Raw genomic sequence first — 17896 nt, forward strand, 5'->3', positions numbered from 1 at the left:
AATTAACCACCTTTGCGTCTTAAGTTACTAATTGTGTTGATGTGATACCAGGTCAATATGAACAATGCCACTAATAATACCTTTAGGTTGCCGAGCTTGACTGCGAGTTGTTTTCTACTATTTTTGAATGAAAAAGATGCCATGTTTGAATCACAATAATTTTAATAACAAGAAAAGTAAGACTTTACTAATAATGGTAGGTGCACATGTTAAACATGTCCCACTATTTAAAATATGTTTGTTTTATAATAATAAGTCCTTTATGGTACATATATTTGCCTTTTTTAACTTTTTTTAATGCATTCAGCTGACAAGCTTCATATAATCTTGATAGCATTTGCCTGATTTTGTCCTTGCATTATAATTATCCTGCATCATTATTCTGTGGTTTTTAAATGACTCTATTTATTAAGATTTCTGCACATGGATATTAGCATTAGTAGTATCAGTTATTTATATTGAATCAATAATGTGTTGCACAAATATTTGGAGACTCAACAATTAACTAAGGTCCTTACAAAGTAACACACACCCAGAAATATTAAACAAAATTACATTTTAGATCTGGGGGATTGGTTATCTGATAAGTAGGCTTGTATTATGTTGTGTTGTACTTGAGGGCTTTTCCATTCAAATTGTATTTTCAGTTCAATGTGACTGTTACTTTACTTAAAGAAATGATGTGTCTGGCCTCATTATTTGCTGTTTGGATATCAATGGACAGAAGCAGGCAGAGCAAGGATTATCTCAACTTTTTATTTTTTGTCTTTTAACGTAGAAAAAAAGAAAGAAAAAAAACCCGATTGTTTCACACTGAAGTGACAAATCAGAAAACTTTAGAAAATGAACAAAAAAAAATAATTTTCACAATGTTCTGTGGTCTTTATGAATACACAGGACACCAAATGTATTATTACATTACATACATCTATTTTGTCATTACATACATGCTTCTCTACGTATGTCTATGTTAGAAATATCTTGCAAACCTATTGCATCTGAAAATTGTATATACAGAAAGTACCATAAAAATGACAGGGCCTGACTTTTGCCTAATGATGAGTGATGTTTGTCATAAAATGCCATTCATGATAGCAGACATTAGTTAACACTGAAAATGACATAATGCACTTCTGCATTCTCTATTATAAGTATTTAAGTATGCATGAAATTTGGAACAAAACAAATAAAAAAATAACTTTTTGTCCTTTTAATCTTCTGGTAATTTTCTCAAAAGTTACAAAGAGCGGTCTACACTCTTTTTTTTAAGATAAAGGAGGAGATAAATTGTGCACAATGTTTATGCACAGCTTTTTTTGCCTGATGTGTTATTGTTCCAATTATTTTGTTTCAGATGTTGAACTGGAGTCTGAGGATTGATTGATTATGATTTGATATTTTCAATATCACTGAGAAACAAAGAATTGTTACACTGAAGGGCAGAGGGCCAAAATGTCTGTTGATATATATATATATATATATAGAGAGAGAGAGAGAGAGAGAGAGAGAGAGAGAGAGAATGCAGACCAGTCTTTTTCATTTTTTAACGTATATAGGTCTTGGCGTTAATGTGAATCTATTAATTTACTCAAAAGTGAAAAGTGAAAATTGTTGTGCAATTTCTCTCTACTTACTACATAATATATTAAAAAATAATTCATTGGAATTGCCTTTGAACATGAGCAGAAGGCTTTACAAGACATCTTGGCACAAACTGTGATGTAATAAAACACATTTAAGCAGAGATTTTTCTGTGAAAGATTTTAAGGAAATGTTTTCGTATTTCATGGCTGTTCAGTCCATAAACTATTGGATTCATAACAGGAGGCACCAAAAAAATGAGCATCCCCATAATTTTCTGCAGGTTTGCATTAACATTTGAGAACCTGTGGGACAGGACGTAGAAAGTCACAACAATTTCATACATGATGAAAATGACCAGTTGAGCAATGCAGGTGTTGATGGCCTTGCTCTTTGCGTCAGACCTATTTGTAACCAAGCAAGCAATCAAAATCTTCACATAGGAAAATATTTGAATGGAAACACTAATAATCTGCATTATGGCTGTTGTAAATAAGCCAAAGATGTTGTTAACTATAGTATTACCACAGGCCAGCTTAATAAGAGAAGGGTTATCACAAAACACATTTACAATATGGGATCTACATCTTGAATGCATTCTCTGCAAGGAAAACAGCACACAAATAAATAAGAAGTCAAAACCCCACACAAGAGCCACAATTGTCATAACAACTCTGGGTGTGATGAGAGCATTATATCGCAGAGGCATGCAAATGGCAATATAGCGATCAAAAGCCATGGCAGCCAGGATTAACAAAATACCACCCCCATACATGTGGAGCAAAAAACCCTGGAGCACACAGAGGGGATAGTATGTATTATTGGTTTCCGTCACAATGTCAGAGAGAACCCTGGGAAGCATGGAAGTGATTCCCACAAAATCATTCAGAGGGAGGCTAAACAGAATGAAGTGCATTGGCTTGTGAAGACTTTGTGTCAGAATAATGAGGAGCATCAGGGTCAGATTACAAAAAGCACTGAACATGTAAATAAAGATGCCAAAGAGAAACATGGGATATTTTGCTCCTGGAGGGATGGAAAATGGATCCAGGGTCAGCTCAAAACTGACTACAATGGATAAGTTCTCCATTATGACCCTGTGAAGTCTATGGAAATGGAAATATTAATATCAAATTACCCAAAAATATCTTTGTATAATATAACTTGACAGACAACATAATTAATGTTTCTCACCTCATGCAGTAGAAGAGACTACAGTTTCAATGTTGACACCAACAAAGTGAAGTCAGTCACGAAGGACAGTGAAACACATTAGTCTTATATAGACAGCCATATTTCTGACATCACCCACATCTAAACCCCTCAAGACACAGCCCAGAGCTGATCAGTTAATTTTCACATTCCATGAATCTCAAACATGGTTTGATGTCCTGTTTTAGGGACATGTCAGAGAGAACGTCATATAAGTTTATGTTTTTGTATATGGTATCATTGTAATCCTTGACCATCAAAACATAGGGGTAGACATCACCTTTTCTGTGTTATCATGTTTGGTTCAGGAGCTATGACACAAAATACATAATTTGGTTATGGCGGAAAGTAAAATGGTCGCCATGGCAACCACAAGGTGTTTTTGCGATGGCTCCATTTCTGAAAATGTTTAGGGCCGCAAACTATACAAGTTTACCAAGTTTCATGCCTTTATGAAAAAGTGAAAACAATTTTTACATGTCACCTGAACTGTTAGAGCTGTTACACACTGCATGAAAGGTAATTTTCAAAAATCCATAATAGGGGCACTTTAATACTGTGTTGTTACCTGGATGATCCACAGCTGTTTTGTTTTGTTTTGTTTTGTCTTTCCAACAATAACTGTATGAATTTGATATCCATTTTTCACACTGAGGACAACTGACAGACTTGCATAAAGCTATTACAAAAAGTTCAAATGCTCACTGATGCTCCAGAAGGAAACACGATGCATTAAGAGCCAGGTGTGTAAACTTTTTGAATTTGAAGATCAGTGTAAATTGAACTTATTTTGTCTTCTGGGAAACATGTAAGTATCTTCTGTAGCTTCTGAAGGGCAGTAAATTAAAAAAATATTATATTTAGGCAAAATAAGAAAAATGTACACATTTTCATTCTGTTCAAAAGTTTACACCCCTTAATGCATCGTTTTTCCTTCTGGAGCATCAGTGAGCATTTGAATCTTTTGTAATGGTTCCCTCAGTTGTCCTCAGTGTGAAAAGGTAGATCTCAAAATCATACAGTCATTGCTGGAAAGGGTTCAAATACGCAAAAGATGCTGGAAAACCAAAGAATTTGAGGGACTGAAAGGATTTTTCTGAAGAACAACAGGCAGTTTAACTGTTCAGGACGAACAAGGGACTCATGAACAACTATCACAAAACAAAACAAAACAGCTGTGGATCATCCAAGAAACAAGCGCATGTAAACTTTTGAATGGGGTCATTTTTATAAATTCAACTATTATTTTCTCTTGTGTAAACATCTTTTATGTGAAATATCTTATTCAGGTCAGTACTAAATAAAAAATAACATGCATTTTGTATGATCCCTCTTATATTGGTAAAATTATTAACATTTTACAGATACTGCAAAGTATAAGTAAAATTTTGACCACAGCTGTACTTTAATTCAATCAGTACATTATATTTAAGGCTCCTGAAAATATGAATAATATTAAATACTTACTCTGCCATATATTTACTGGGCCACTGTGACTTTTTTTTTAAACGAACGCCAGACCATTTCATCACCTTAAAATGTCTCATTGATGAGACCTGTGGGAGAGTCTATTAATGGCCTCTAGTTTTGTTTTGTCACTTATAATAAATCCTTTGATAATAAACCTCTCTTGCTTCAAAAAAATTCACCAGTTATCCAACACCCTAACTGCAAACACTGTTGCTAATAAAACCTTGGGGATTTGTGTCAAAGAGCCTTATACTTGCAAGTGTTCTCAAGTGTTCTTTTTAACAGAGACTTTCTTACCAAGGGAACAGTTTTTACAATTTTGCTTTTATGAAATATTTCTATCATGAACTGAGACATATTGTCAGATCACAGGCTTCAGTTCACAAATTTGTTTGTACTGAGAATAACATGAACAAATTTAGTGAGAGTCACTGAACTATCTCAGTAATATACATATCTATAATTCTGTATCATTAACCCCATACTGCACATTGTGGATGTTTCCTTTCTATAACAGTCTGATTCACTTGATATATTTCTTAGTACATTAGCACAGAGCTCCATGACCTTGTTTTAGGAGTGTAAAATTAGTTAGACATAATGTGCCATAATGAGAAACACAGGTCTATAGGAATCCAGAATTCTTTAGATTAAGGTATACCATGAAAATACTGACCCTACTGGGACTAAAGATCAGAGGGGAAACATATTAATTAAGTCTGTGAAACATTGGTCAAGGGAAAGCTGCTGTGAGTTGATTAAGACTGTAGAGACCAAGGGCCTGAATTGAGTAAGTGAATTAAGCCTCAGGTCACTTTAAATGTTGTAGAGTTACTGGTAGCATATCCCAGGTTGCCCCTACTGGTAGAGTCTGTAACTAAACCTACACATCTGAGCCCAAAAAGCATCTTTTTACATTGACACCAATTAAAAATAGCCATGTACTTTGATAAAAAAAATCTATTTTTTTTATGTTTCATTTGTCACTGATTTTTGGAGTGGCTTCTTAGTAAAAGTGTAAAACAAACGTTTCTATGTTTTTCCTGTCTGCTGCAAGGAGTCATACAGAGTGATCAGTCACATGATTGGCTCAAAAGATGAAGTAAAAATTGGAGCATTCTAGATATTTACCAGGCCATGTCTGCAACTGAGTTAAATAGGAATGCAAACAAACTGCCCTGTCGAAGTACATTAGACCTCTATGAGTGGAACTAATTGTTTATCAATGTTGAAAGTGCATTTGTAAGTGCTGTATGTAGACCTGTAAACAGTTTGAGTCTTATTATATGGAATTTCTGAAAAGAAAGAAATAAAGAAAGAACATTCAGATAATTTCAAGCATTGTTGGAAGGATCTCCTGAGCTTTATAAGGAAAAGCAATACATGACTTCATGAAGTGCATTATTTTCATATAGGCCTTTTGAGTGTATTCGAGTCCAGGGAACACATTAATTGGCCCTCTTGGATCTCTTGGCCTGCATTGTTTTGTTGTTTCGGTATCTGTTTGCAGCAATATTATTGCCATAACTGTTCCATATGACTGTATGACATTTCTAAGAGATAAAATTGTAATGTAAAAACAAAAGTATGAAAATACAATTATATTTAATTTAATTTAAAAAAAAATAGCAACTACACTGTGTAACATCGACAGACCTGAAAATATGTGCCTGGTTCAAATAATTCAAACATTCTAAAAACAATTCAAAATGTTCAGCATGACAGTCATAAAGGGTGAGGCATAAAATATATTTAAAAAGTACATTAGATTGTACATTATTTAATAATTAGTGGTGATGTTTTCAATAATTGTCAAACCTCTAATCATCAGACACAATTTCTCAAACAAAACATACGCCTTTTTATTTCAGATAATTATTTTGACAAAATCTATATAAAAAATATACAACATTATACAATTTTATAACCCTTTTGTTATGTAATAACATTGTGGAATGTATTATCTTTCATTGACTAATATTCAACTATGAGGTGAGTGGATTCTCTCATTCTTCTGTGTCCTCTAGCGGCAGTGGTTTGCTATTACAAGTTCACTGTTCACTGGGTTCACTGTTTTTTCTTGCCTGTTAATATGAATTTCATGAGCTTTATGACTTTATTTGTTGTGTTTTTGCTTTTGTAGTCATTAACTTGTACTGACACTACAATAACATCATGTTGAGTGGTTGGTACAGTTACATAATTCATGGACAACTTCATGTCTTCAGAATTTAGCAGAAACCAACATATGCTTTTCTATATGCCATGCCTATCATGCTTGTTGTCACTACTACAGGCCTGCAACTTTAAGAAACAGGTAATGGCCACTTTGTAACCTGATCAAGGCTTGAATAAATGATGGAGCAGTATCTGAGTTCACTGGTTGTGGCTGTTTGCATTTCCAAGGACACAAACCAGCTGAACCAAGATAATCGAACTGAAACACGTTTACACAGCATCCTGCTATCAATAACCCTAAGGATGAATCCTGAGTAGTAAGTAGTTTTGGCTCTAAAGATTGTTTGTCTACATTATTGTGGTGCTAGATTTTTGTTTACAATACATTGTGTTATTAACGGTCGACACATTTTCTTCAAAATTACAGTGAATAGAGGAGGCATCTAATTTGTGCCGTTAATATTAGTATTACCAATTTTGCCCAAAAATAAAAAGGAAATAAGATGCAGCTTAATTTGAGCATGGACACCAGTTCAGTAACATAAAATGTTAATAATATTATAATGTTTTTCTCAGTGACTACCTGTTCAAGTTGCTGCTGATTGGGGACTCTGGTGTGGGAAAGTCATGTTTACTTCTACGGTTTGCTGTAAGCTAAATATTTTACCCATCATTTTCTGTTTAAATGTACTTCAGTGAATCATTTAAAGTAGTTGACCCCAAAAAATATAAACTTTCTATTATTTCCTCATTATCATGATGTTTCAAATCTATGTGCTGGTGGTTGTTGTGTTTTTTGTTGTTTTTTTAATCAATTTTTATGATATTTTTATCAATGATAATTCTGTTGTTGACACACAATTATTCCAACAGGATGACACTTATACAGAGAGCTACATCAGCACTATTGGAGTAGATTTTAAAATCAGAACTATCGAAATGGAGGGGAAGACTGTTAAACTGCAGATTGTGAGTATAGATATTACAGACATTTTTATACATTCATATTCAGACTTAACTAGTTGGTTTGTGTCTGGCTGTGTCTGAGTTGCTTTTTTGTTTTATTTAATTATTACATCTGTTTTAAACAAACACTTGTTGAACAAAACATTTAAAATCTAATTATTTTTATAAAGTGACAAAAACTGATACCTTGCTGATTAACTTACTAACCATTCACTTAAGAGTTGGCCCGAAATACTTGGATGAAGAATGATATACTCACATCTTCTTAATCTTTTTTGCTAACAACATTGTCAGGGTGAAGGGATGAAGCAAGGAATCGTTGTGCAGAGTACAGTAGATGGGGTTTTTATTAATAAAAGAAAAAAAGAAGAAAAAAAAAAACAAAAAACTACCCCGTAGGGGAAAACAGGCAGGCAGGCAGGCCAGGGCACAGCAAGGCAAGGCAGGATCAGGGAGGGTGGGACAAGACGGGAACCAACAAGGGAGCATTAGACAATGAACTGGCACCGGACTGCAAACACAAGGAGAAATAAATAGGGAGCAAACAAGGCAGGTAGCAAGAGAGGACAGGTGGGGCAAATGAACAAATAATCAGATAACAAGAATGGCAGGGTCAAGGCAATAGATATGACAGCACATGGCACACAGAAACAAACAAAACACAAGCCATGTGCTCACACAAAACAAAAACACAACAAGACAGAACATGGAGCGCGAGTGTCTGAACTCCGACACAAAACCAAAACTGAACAAGACATGAGTCCCGGCATCCGAATACCACGCTCCAATGTGAAACAAGAAAACAGGGCACGCAGACCAGAGAGCAAACGGCTCGAGCAAACTCGCAGCTGTGCGCTCCATGAAAACAAGACATGACAGGAGTTTTTGTAAAATGTTTCATGTGTTTCTCTGTCCTGAAGTGGGATACAGCAGGGCAAGAACGATTTCGAACAATAACATCCAGTTATTATCGAGGGGCACATGGGATTATAATTGTATATGATGTCACCGAGCAGGTAATACTTTTAAATATTACAGAATGTTATAACATTTTGAGTACAGAGAATGTTTAACAAAGTACTTTGATTTTACAGGAGTCTTTCAACAATGTGAAGCAATGGTTAGAAGAAATTGATCGCTACGCATGTGAAAATGTCTCCAAGTTGCTAGTGGGTAATAAGAGTGATCTTGCCTCAAAAAAGGTGGTAGACTTTACCACAGCAAAGGTAAGCCCTCTGCTTATGCAAACTTGTTGTAAAGTCTGTTCTACAGGAAAGGCAGATCTAAGCTAATATTTTAACTTTCATTTGTACTGTTTTCAGGAATTTGCTGAGTCACTCAAAACCCAATTTCTGGAGACAAGTGCCAAGAACGCAAACAACGTAGAGAAGGCATTTTTAACAATGGCCTCTGAAATCCAGAAGAGGATCGGGACAGACAGCGTTCAGAGTGAAACTGTTCAAATGGGATCCAAAATAAACAGTGCCCCACTATGGCCTGGTGGAGAGAAGTCAGTAGCTGAGGAGGTCAGCTCTTGTTGTTAGTGTTCGGTATCTTTTAAATTCAGGATAATATAAATCAACATTTTTGTTTATCATTTTATGTGTTTCTCTTTTTCCTTCTTTTTCATTCTAAATGTAAAATAAACCATTGACTCTATGTTTTACATGTTCTAATGAACTAATGAAGATGGTACATGCCTTTGAAAATGTTTCTGTAAATCATTTTCTGATCAAGCATCCATTATTCTATGTTAAGTGCTCTTTTCTCTTTTTGTTGATGGACAAAACCAATAAGCACACACAACCATTCAAAAGTTAGAAGTTGCTAAAAAATGTTTAATGTTTTTAAAAGAAGTCGCATTTACACTGCATTTATTTGATCAAAAATATAGTAAAAACAGTAATATTGTGAAATATTATTACAATTTCAGCAGCCATTACTCCAGTATTCATTGTCACATGATCCTTCAGAAATCATTCTAATATGCTGATTTGCTGCTTTAGAACCATTTATGACTATTATCAATGTTGAAAACAGTTGTGTTGCTTAATATTTTGTGGAAACCATGATATTTTTTTTCAGGATACATTGAATACATTTTAACTTTTGCACGGTATAGTATATATATTTCTGATACTATATGCCCTATTTTTAAAAGAAACAATTCTATGAAATCTAAGAGAAGATCAGCTTAAATATATTTACTTTTCAATTTCTCAAAAAATAAAAATGCATATACATTAAAATGTAAACGTTTTTTGAGTATCAAGCAATCTCTCACTGTGCAGTGCATATACAGAAGCATTTGCACTGCATATGAATCTAAATAAACACTCAGATCAAACTAATGTGCAAGTATTACATGCGCAGATAAAGCACTGGCCCAAGAGTTGTTGTGCATGACACTACATCATATGTGTCAAAAAGAAAATAAACTATAAATAATGGTCATTATCTCATAGATCTCATTAGTGAAATAATAGTCAAATAATTAAGGAGCTGTAATATACATTTATAATTTGATGGTCATATCCCGACACAGCTGAATATATAATATTCATTTTTATGGCAATTCAAAATTTTTGAAAGGTGCATATCTTGATTTACAATCAAAGCTCTAAAAGGGTGAAACTTTTTAGCTCAAGCATTGCAAGCATTTGAATCAAACACAAAATGGCGTTGAACGTTACAACATGACAAAACATGAAAATAAAAACCATCAATACACATTACAACCAGGACTTTTTGCCAGTAAATCTAGCCATGTTGGCCAGTTTCAGCCTCATATGTTCCCTCTCCTCTGGGTTCCTCTTTGAGGTGCACTCAAGAGTAGAGTCAGTCTCGAAGGAGATGGCTGGGCCGTGTGAAAGCAAAGCCGTCCCCGTCTTTTCCTCAGACAGGGTGGTTGTGGGGGACTGCAGGATCAGCCTGCTCCGCATTGAGTGTCTGAGGCGTAGCAGCAAAGGGTTGCGTTGAGAGTACAGTTCCCTCTCTGGCCTGAAGCACAGGAAGCAGGCAGCACACAGCAAGCGGAAAATGTAGATCCAACCAAGGTAGTGAAGCTCCACAATGTTCAAGAGAAAACAACCCAGGCTGATGCTAAACATAAAATTAAGGAAAATGGTCTTTTCAGTGGCTCGTGACACAAAACAGTCAGTCCGTGTCGGACAAGGGTACGTTTCGCATCTGAACAAATGAGGCACCTCAAATCCAAACAAGTAGTACTGACCGACAAGGAACATGATCTCTAGGATGGAGCGGATCAGGACGTGAACAATATAGATGAGGAGAACCTGATTGGAGAGTATGGTTGGATCCTTGCCAACCTCACCGAAATCATCCTGCAGGAGATTTTGCTCCACGCTTTCCTCATCCTGACCACCCCATTCTTCTCCCTGGGGTCCATAGCCCATTCTGACACCATCCCCTTCCAGCTGCCCAGAATAGTCTCCCACGGGGTGCTTGGCCTGGACCCTCTCTGTCTCCAGCCTCTCATCTTTGGTGATTTTGTGCAGCACATAGATGATGTAGAAGATGGAAGGTGTTGAGACCAGCACAATCTGGAAGACCCAGAAGCGCAAGTGGGAGACGGGGGCAAAAGTGTCGTAGCAGACATTGTTGCAGCCAGGCTGCAGCGTATTGCAAGTGAACTTGGACTGCTCATCGCTGTACACAGCATCTCCAACCAGGGTCACCAGCAGGATGCGAACGATCAGGAGCACCGTCAGCCAGATCTTACCGATGACCGTCGAATGATTCTGAACCTCTGTTAGAAAGCGGCCCAGAATTGACCAGTCCCCCATTTTTTAATCTGGAGAAAACAAGGAAATAGTGGAAAGGCAAAGATATTTTGTTATGTTGTCATCTAATATATTGCATACATTTTTTTTTTTTTTTTTAAGAATATTTTATCCAAAATTGAAAATTTGCTGAAGATGTACTCACTCTCAGGCCATCCAAGAGGAGAAATTTAACATCACTACATCACCATTACATCACTTGCTCACCAATGGCTCCTCTGCAGTGAATGGGTGCCATCAGAATGAAAGTTCAAATGGCTGATAAAACCATCACAATAATCTACAACACGACTCCAGTCCATCAATTAATATCTTGTGAAGCTGCGTGTTTGTAAGAAACAAATCCATCATTAAGGCATTTTAACTTTCAGCTGTAATTACACCAAATCTGTTCTGATGAAGAAAGTCATCTACATCTTGGATGTCCTGAGGGTGAGTAATTTTTCAGCAAAATTTCATGTGAATTATTCCTTTAAGAGAGTTAAATAATCTACTGTTTAGACAAATTAAAAACAATATTTTAAAAAATTTCAATTTGTGATACCAATATGTTGATTTATGTGCATTTCAGTTCTTCATCATGCATTTTCATGTTTTAAATGTATTTAAGGTTCATAATTGCTTGATTACTTGTGTAATCTACATAGAGGTGAATTTAAGTAAACTGGGACACTTTTTTTGCCATTGAGGTGACTGGGGAAAATGGCCCAATTATCCTGAATTATATCCTCTTTACAGTCATTTAATTTGGTAGGACAATAAAATGGCTCACTCTTTCAAAATTAATATAATAAAATAGACAAAGAAAAAACACTTACCTCTGGATAATTTGTCTACAAAAATGACAAAATGTGCAAAAAAAAACACAATTTGCATTGCTACATTTGAAAAAAGGTCTGTTTGTCACCAGGAAAAGTCCTCAATGAGTGAGCCGGGGGAAATGGGCTGACCACAGGCATCTATCCACACCCTCATTGTACTGTATTCAGACAAAGAGTCCCAATGTACAATGTCACAAAGATTTAAAAATACAATGGGATGCACCATCTCTGAATGTCCCTGAACAGTCAAACAAATTGTTCAAAAGAACCTGCTGGAATGGGGAAACAATGCTAATTCATGAGAGATTCATTTTGTCCTATACCTGCTCTGGGAGTGTGAAATCTAATGAAATTGTTTTCTACATGATAAATAGTTAAACACATACACCACAATATGGAAATAAACAGCATTTAATCTGACCCATTACACTCATCTTTTTCTTATTGCTTTATGTTCAAGTAACTCATGCTTCCTAATGTTGAAATGTATTATAAACACACAACACAATATGTCACCCTTTGGGTCAAAAAAGGCAAAACCAACAGCCTTTTAAAATAATAATAACTCGATTTGATCATGAAGATCTTATTTAGAGCTTTTGAGAAAATGTAAACTCGGTGAACTCTTTTGAATTAAGGATATAGATATGCATTACAATACAGTTTTCAAGTGCAATACAGCAATTCAAAATCATGGTAAGAAAACAGCTGCCAAGTTGATAACTTTAGTTGCATCTGCTGTGCTAGAGGATGACATTTTTTATGTGAAATTAAGCAAAATAAAAACTGCAAGCAAAAAAAAAAGACAGACAGATGCATTTTACAGTTAACATTTTGCACATCGTCAGTGATTTCACTACCTCACCATCTGCCCCCAACACACAATATCCGGAGACAAACATAATTTTCACCGCCTCAACATCTGTCTTGGTTACTCCATACATAATCTTAATATTTTGCATTTGTTCCTCTCACTTCATGCACACCAAAACTGGATGTCTGTTTACTTTATTATTTGTTGTACTTGTGTATTTCTATGTTTGTATTATAATATACTTAATGCAATACCTTTAACTTAATTCAAGATTGCAGACAGCTAGGTAAGTAAATAATAAATAAATAAATAAATATGCATATTGACGTTTTTAAAATTAATGCGTAATGTTTTTACATTTTCCAATAATTTTACTTTAAGTCAGTTGTTTATATAGCACCTAAAATATGCATATTCATTTAAGAATTATATGGTTATTTATTTCGACGTCGTTGAAATTCAGTTTCGTTTTGTCGCGTTAAAAGTCGTTTAATGATATAATACATACATGTTTGATTAAAAATAAAAAAATTATCGTTGCTCTAAAGTGTGTTTGTGAGTGCAGTGCAGTGATGTGATGGAGTGAGCTGGCAGAATCTCAGCAGCAGCAGCGCGTATGTCAGATGAAATGGTTTGGCCCTCGGGGTTACAGGAAGTTGTAGCAGCTGCCATGTTTTGCTGCTTTGTTGTAGATTTCTTGTAGGTTTCCTGCAGATTTTTTTAAGTGTTGCAATGGAGCCGAGCTGGAGTTCATATTTATTTCAGGTAAGCCAGCCGTTCGAAATGAATCCCAATTGCGCGGGAAAAATAGAAAATTGATCGGGACTCTTAAAAACAGCGCGAGGCGCGGATATTTGAGCTTTAAAAGCGGGATTTTAAGGCAGTAAAAACAATGGTAGCTAAGCTAGCTCACATTAGCCGCTAATGCTGCATCTCTCCCCAGACTTCCAGCTGTGAACTATGAGGGAGACGTACAAGGGATTTCTTTCCCTCTTTCCCCCTTCTCCTTCTCATTCACACTCTTTTTACGTGCTTTTTGCCTTTTTTTATCTTAAGTTAAACACTTTTAGCTGACAGCTTATTCCTTAGTTTTGTAAACTCATTGATTTTGTTCTGACACAATTTGGATGTTTTGACCAGACGCAACGTCCATGTCTGCGTGTGTAATAATAGAATACGGTGTTTATATGCATTTTTGGCACATTTTTTTTAATACTTCAAAAAGGCAGTTTTTGAACCCTCAATCGATCTCCATGGTTCTCCTTAATTCCTTGTATTTATTTGTATTCGCTGTTAACGCAGCTCCTTTGGCTACTTTTATTGGAGGGAACATAGGGAGAATGGCTGTGTTTCAAGATTTTCTCAGCTGCCTAACGTTACCTAGACATCATAATCGAATAGAATGTGCATATGATGACAAAAATACTGTATATGTTCTTTTCGGAATTTCGAACACTACTATGATACCCCAAAATTCACTATTATGGTGCCCTAAAATCTCACAGTCGTTATGAACAGTCGTTGTTTGATTAAGTTTGAAAACACTTTTTAAATGTTGACTTATTTTCTCTCTCCAACCTTAAAAAGGTGTTCTTTTTGAAATTGAACTGCGTTGTATAGCCAGCCCATGCTCATGCTGCTGACATCCATAAGCTTATGAATGTAATGATTGATGTTGTTAAAGCATGCATTGCATTGGTATGTAAGTGAGGTGCAAAAGCTTTTTCTCTGATGCATGAGGAATCTGCATGTTTACGCTGAAATAGGAATGTTTAGGTTATGGCTGTTATTGACAGCATGCAACTCTTTTTACCATTTATCTGATATGACCTTATACTTTTAACTTAACATAAAAGTAACAAATATTGTTCATTCTTATGGCGAATTCCTGTGATCTTCCTCATTTTGTAAGTTGTTTGCTGAAGAAATCAATGTGATTTCGTAGAGATCAACCACTTATTTTTTACATATTGATATGATATTGATAATGATTGTTTTTGTTTATGTGTTTGATAATTGATATGTGGGATACGTTTTTATACATTTCTGTATTTCTGGTTTTTGACAAATTATCAGACTACAAGTTATTGTTTATGCAAAGTTGTTTTGCAGTCTTATTTCTCACTTAGAGTCAATACATTAAATAAGTTAGGCTACTTTACCTGTGAAAACTGTTGTTTCCTGTTGAATGCATTGGAATTACTAGGTGCTATTCTTTAGAGATCCACTGAATGATGCAATTTATCAGTGGAACCAATGGTAACATTCCTGCATTTGGCAGATGCTTTTATCCAAAGCTACTTTGCACATTTTTTTCAGTTCTTGCTTTCCATGGGAATTGAATCCATGACCATTGTGTTGCTAGCACTATACTCTACTGTTTTAGCTACAGGAAAGCTAAAGAATAAGAAGAAAAGTATAAATATTGGTTAAATATGTATGCATGTATGTATATTAAGTTCAGCTTGGTCCAATTATTAGGAGTATAAGAAAGTTCTCATATAGTGACTCAAAGCTTTTTCTATTAACTTTTCCCTTGGGAGAGAAAACATTTCAAGCGCTCTACGGCACTAGGCCTTGTTCCAGAAAAGTTTCCCAATCCCAAAATGCATTTACTTGAAAATAGAAGAAGACAATGTCCAAAAATGTTGTTGTGAGTTAACGTTAGAAAGGCTTATATCTTCTTCAGTGTGTGCTTCATCATCATCAACATCCTCTTAACAATTATTTTAATTTGACATGTACTGAAACAATTTTGAAATCAGCTCCAACATAAGATTTAGCATTTTTAGTTAGCATAGATTCATTGTTAGACACTATCTGAAACTTCCTTGACCACATTATGCATGTTTGTCTACAGAAGGATCCTCAGAAGTTTCTGTACGCTGCTTACATCCTCCAACATCTTGCATTCACCAATTATAATCCATATTTGATTTTCTGTAAGCTTTACCACATATGCTGATCCGGATATTGTCAGTAACGGATCAGAATTCACTAACCATTTGAGAGATAAACACAATGTTTCTTAAAATATTCCTCAAAGTTCTTCCAAAATGCCTTATAATAACTCCCTAATATCGTTGTATTTATGAATTCTTTACACCTTAATAAACTTTGATCAGTTTTAAAAGCACAAGATCAGTGATTTAGTTTTACAGACCTATTAAAACTGGTGTTAAAATTGCTTAATTTGTTCTGCTTGATTCCACCCATGTGATAAAGCATCTAATGAGACGACGGTCTAGCGCGTCACTCATTGTTCTGCAGGCGTCAGAGGTTATTCATGAGCAAGGCATTGTCCGGCTCCCAACAGTCATCTCCTAATCCGTCTGCAGCAAACAAGAATCTGATTCACTGGCTTTTGTCTTTAGAGGAAAGGAATTCTTCTCGCTCTTTTTCTTTCCTTCATTTTTTTTGACAGGTTACATAAGCAGATATGTTGGTTTTGATACCACAGATGTTTAATTTTGGCATTAAGCTATTTTTTTTTCTATTTTACCAACAGGAATGGCTGTAATAGGCTTAAACTGATTTAACCGTGCATCTGCCATCTTCACAGATCACGGTTAAAGTTTTGAGGCTTATGCAGCAGATCAGAGTGTGTCAGTTTATATATATATATATATATATATTGGGTTTGACAAAATCTTGCTTTTATGAATATTTTTATTTATTTTATTTTATTTTTATTCTAAATTTTTATTTTAATTTAAATTGCAAGACTTGGTGTATTGTGATTGTTTATTTGTTACCTTGTTTATTTCACTTATGCTGGATTTTTCGGTTCACATTTTCAGAAATTTTAGGAAAAAAAAAAAGAAATTGTCTGTAATCCAATTCGCTGTTTGTTCTTTAATTTATAATGATGTTATGTTGTGGTTTTGTGTAGTTTTCAAATTTATTTAACCAAATGGCCAACACTAAAAAAAAAAACATTTGTTTTTCCTCTCCTGTCCATTGTGGTATTTAATAGTTTACCTTGTCTTTAGAGGAAAGGAATTCTTCTCGCTCTTTTTCTTTCCTTCATTTTTTTTGACAGGTTACATAAGCAGATATGTTGGTTTTGATACCACAGATGTTTAATTTTGGCATTAAGCTATTTTTTTTTCTATTTTACCAACAGGAATGGCTGTAATAGGCTTAAACTGATTTAACCGTGCATCTGCCATCTTCACAGATCACGGTTAAAGTTTTGAGGCTTATGCAGCAGATCAGAGTGTGTCAGTTTATATATATATATATATATATATATGCAAACAATGCAGATTAACCTATGTACCAATACCATCATTCAAGTATAGGCTCACAAATAATAGCAGCATATTTTAAATGCAGTAAGTTTGCTTCAGATTTCATTTTGCATTGTCACACTTGTCAGATTAAGGTCTGCGTTTTGAAGTACCTAACAGTGTTCTTGCATTTGTATGTGCACTGCTCAACCTTTATATTATCTCTGTTGGAGTGACGTCAGCCGTCAATGCAGATTTGTATCGAAATCATCCAAGCAGCGTGAAGAGCAGCCCGCTGTCACTGTTTGAACACTTGTGACTTGATGCTTGGCAAACTTGAATATGTCCAAATACAAATATACTCACAGAACGACTGCTAACAGTACTACTCATACCAGCAAATAGTGCTGGGTTAACAGTGTTCAAATCACTAAGCCCCAAAAGCAGCCACGTCTCATCTAATTGCACATTTTGTAGAGCAAGGTCACCTAATCAAGCTCACAAAGACCTCCTTATGGGGCTTTTAGGCGAAAACGCAACCTGAACATCTCTGTTCTTACATACTTTTAGGATAATGTTAAGCCTGTAAGCTTTAACGTGGCATAGCGTTTCCCAGGCCGTCGTCGGAGGCAGGTCCAGCCTGCAGGCCTCTCGTTACTGTAGGCTTTACTATATTTCCTCAGTGGTACAATTGTGTTGGTGAATGCCCACCCCACCAACTGGATGCCGTGACCAATGGGACAATGCAGGCAGCTGCAGAACGGGGAGCCTAATAGTCGTGTAGACTTTCAACTGCTCTTGTTTCAGGCCATGCATTAA

At 35.4% G+C, this 17896-nt stretch overlaps 4 protein-coding genes across 4 annotated transcripts in view; 2 read left to right on the forward strand and 2 right to left on the reverse strand.

Moving 5' to 3' along the window:
* Positions 1-1735: 1735 nt before the first annotated feature.
* Positions 1736-2671, reverse strand: LOC107757262 (olfactory receptor 52J3-like). Its single transcript, XM_016574693.1, has one exon. The coding sequence runs from the start codon at positions 2669-2671 to the stop codon at positions 1736-1738; it is 936 nt and encodes a 311-aa protein (XP_016430179.1).
* A 4073-nt stretch (positions 2672-6744) lies between these two features.
* Positions 6745-8951, forward strand: LOC107757416 (ras-related protein ORAB-1-like). The gene is made up of 6 exons (XM_016574888.1): positions 6745-6758; positions 7018-7090; positions 7315-7410; positions 8328-8423; positions 8502-8633; positions 8730-8951. Exons 1-6 carry the CDS (start codon positions 6745-6747, stop codon positions 8949-8951), a joined length of 633 nt encoding a protein of 210 aa, XP_016430374.1.
* Positions 8952-10139: 1188 nt separating this feature from the next.
* On the reverse strand, positions 10140-11213 carry LOC107757408 (gap junction delta-2 protein-like). Its single transcript, XM_016574878.1, has one exon. The coding sequence runs from the start codon at positions 11211-11213 to the stop codon at positions 10140-10142; it is 1074 nt and encodes a 357-aa protein (XP_016430364.1).
* Positions 11214-13488: 2275 nt separating this feature from the next.
* Positions 13489-17896, forward strand: part of LOC107756309 (vascular endothelial zinc finger 1-like) — an 11198-nt gene continuing 6790 nt past the window's right edge. Inside the window, exon 1 of the mRNA XM_016573356.1 lies at positions 13489-13610. Coding sequence (XP_016428842.1) covers positions 13578-13610 — 33 coding nt within the window. The 5' untranslated portion in view covers positions 13489-13577. The remainder of the gene's footprint in view (positions 13611-17896) is intronic.

The sequence above is a fragment of the Sinocyclocheilus rhinocerous genome, unplaced genomic scaffold, assembly GCF_001515625.1.
Source record: "Sinocyclocheilus rhinocerous isolate Xijiao unplaced genomic scaffold, SAMN03320098_v1.1 scaffold1152, whole genome shotgun sequence".
NCBI classification, from domain to species: domain Eukaryota; kingdom Metazoa; phylum Chordata; class Actinopteri; order Cypriniformes; family Cyprinidae; genus Sinocyclocheilus; species Sinocyclocheilus rhinocerous.

What these genes read in the sequence shown, in the direction of transcription:
- LOC107757262 (XM_016574693.1), bottom strand. Translation starts at nt 2,671, where the DNA reads ATGGAGAACTTATCCATTGTAGTCAGTTTTGAGCTGACCCTGGATCCA.
- LOC107757416 (XM_016574888.1), top strand. An exon ending in GTTTACTTCTACGGTTTGCT is followed by an intron (nt 7,091 to 7,314) that starts GTAAGCTAAATA and finishes TTATTCCAACAG; the next exon opens with GATGACACTTATACAGAGAG. An exon ending in TATATGATGTCACCGAGCAG is followed by an intron (nt 8,424 to 8,501) that starts GTAATACTTTTA and finishes TTGATTTTACAG; the next exon opens with GAGTCTTTCAACAATGTGAA.
- LOC107757408 (XM_016574878.1), bottom strand. Translation starts at nt 11,213, where the DNA reads ATGGGGGACTGGTCAATTCTGGGCCGCTTTCTAACAGAGGTTCAGAAT.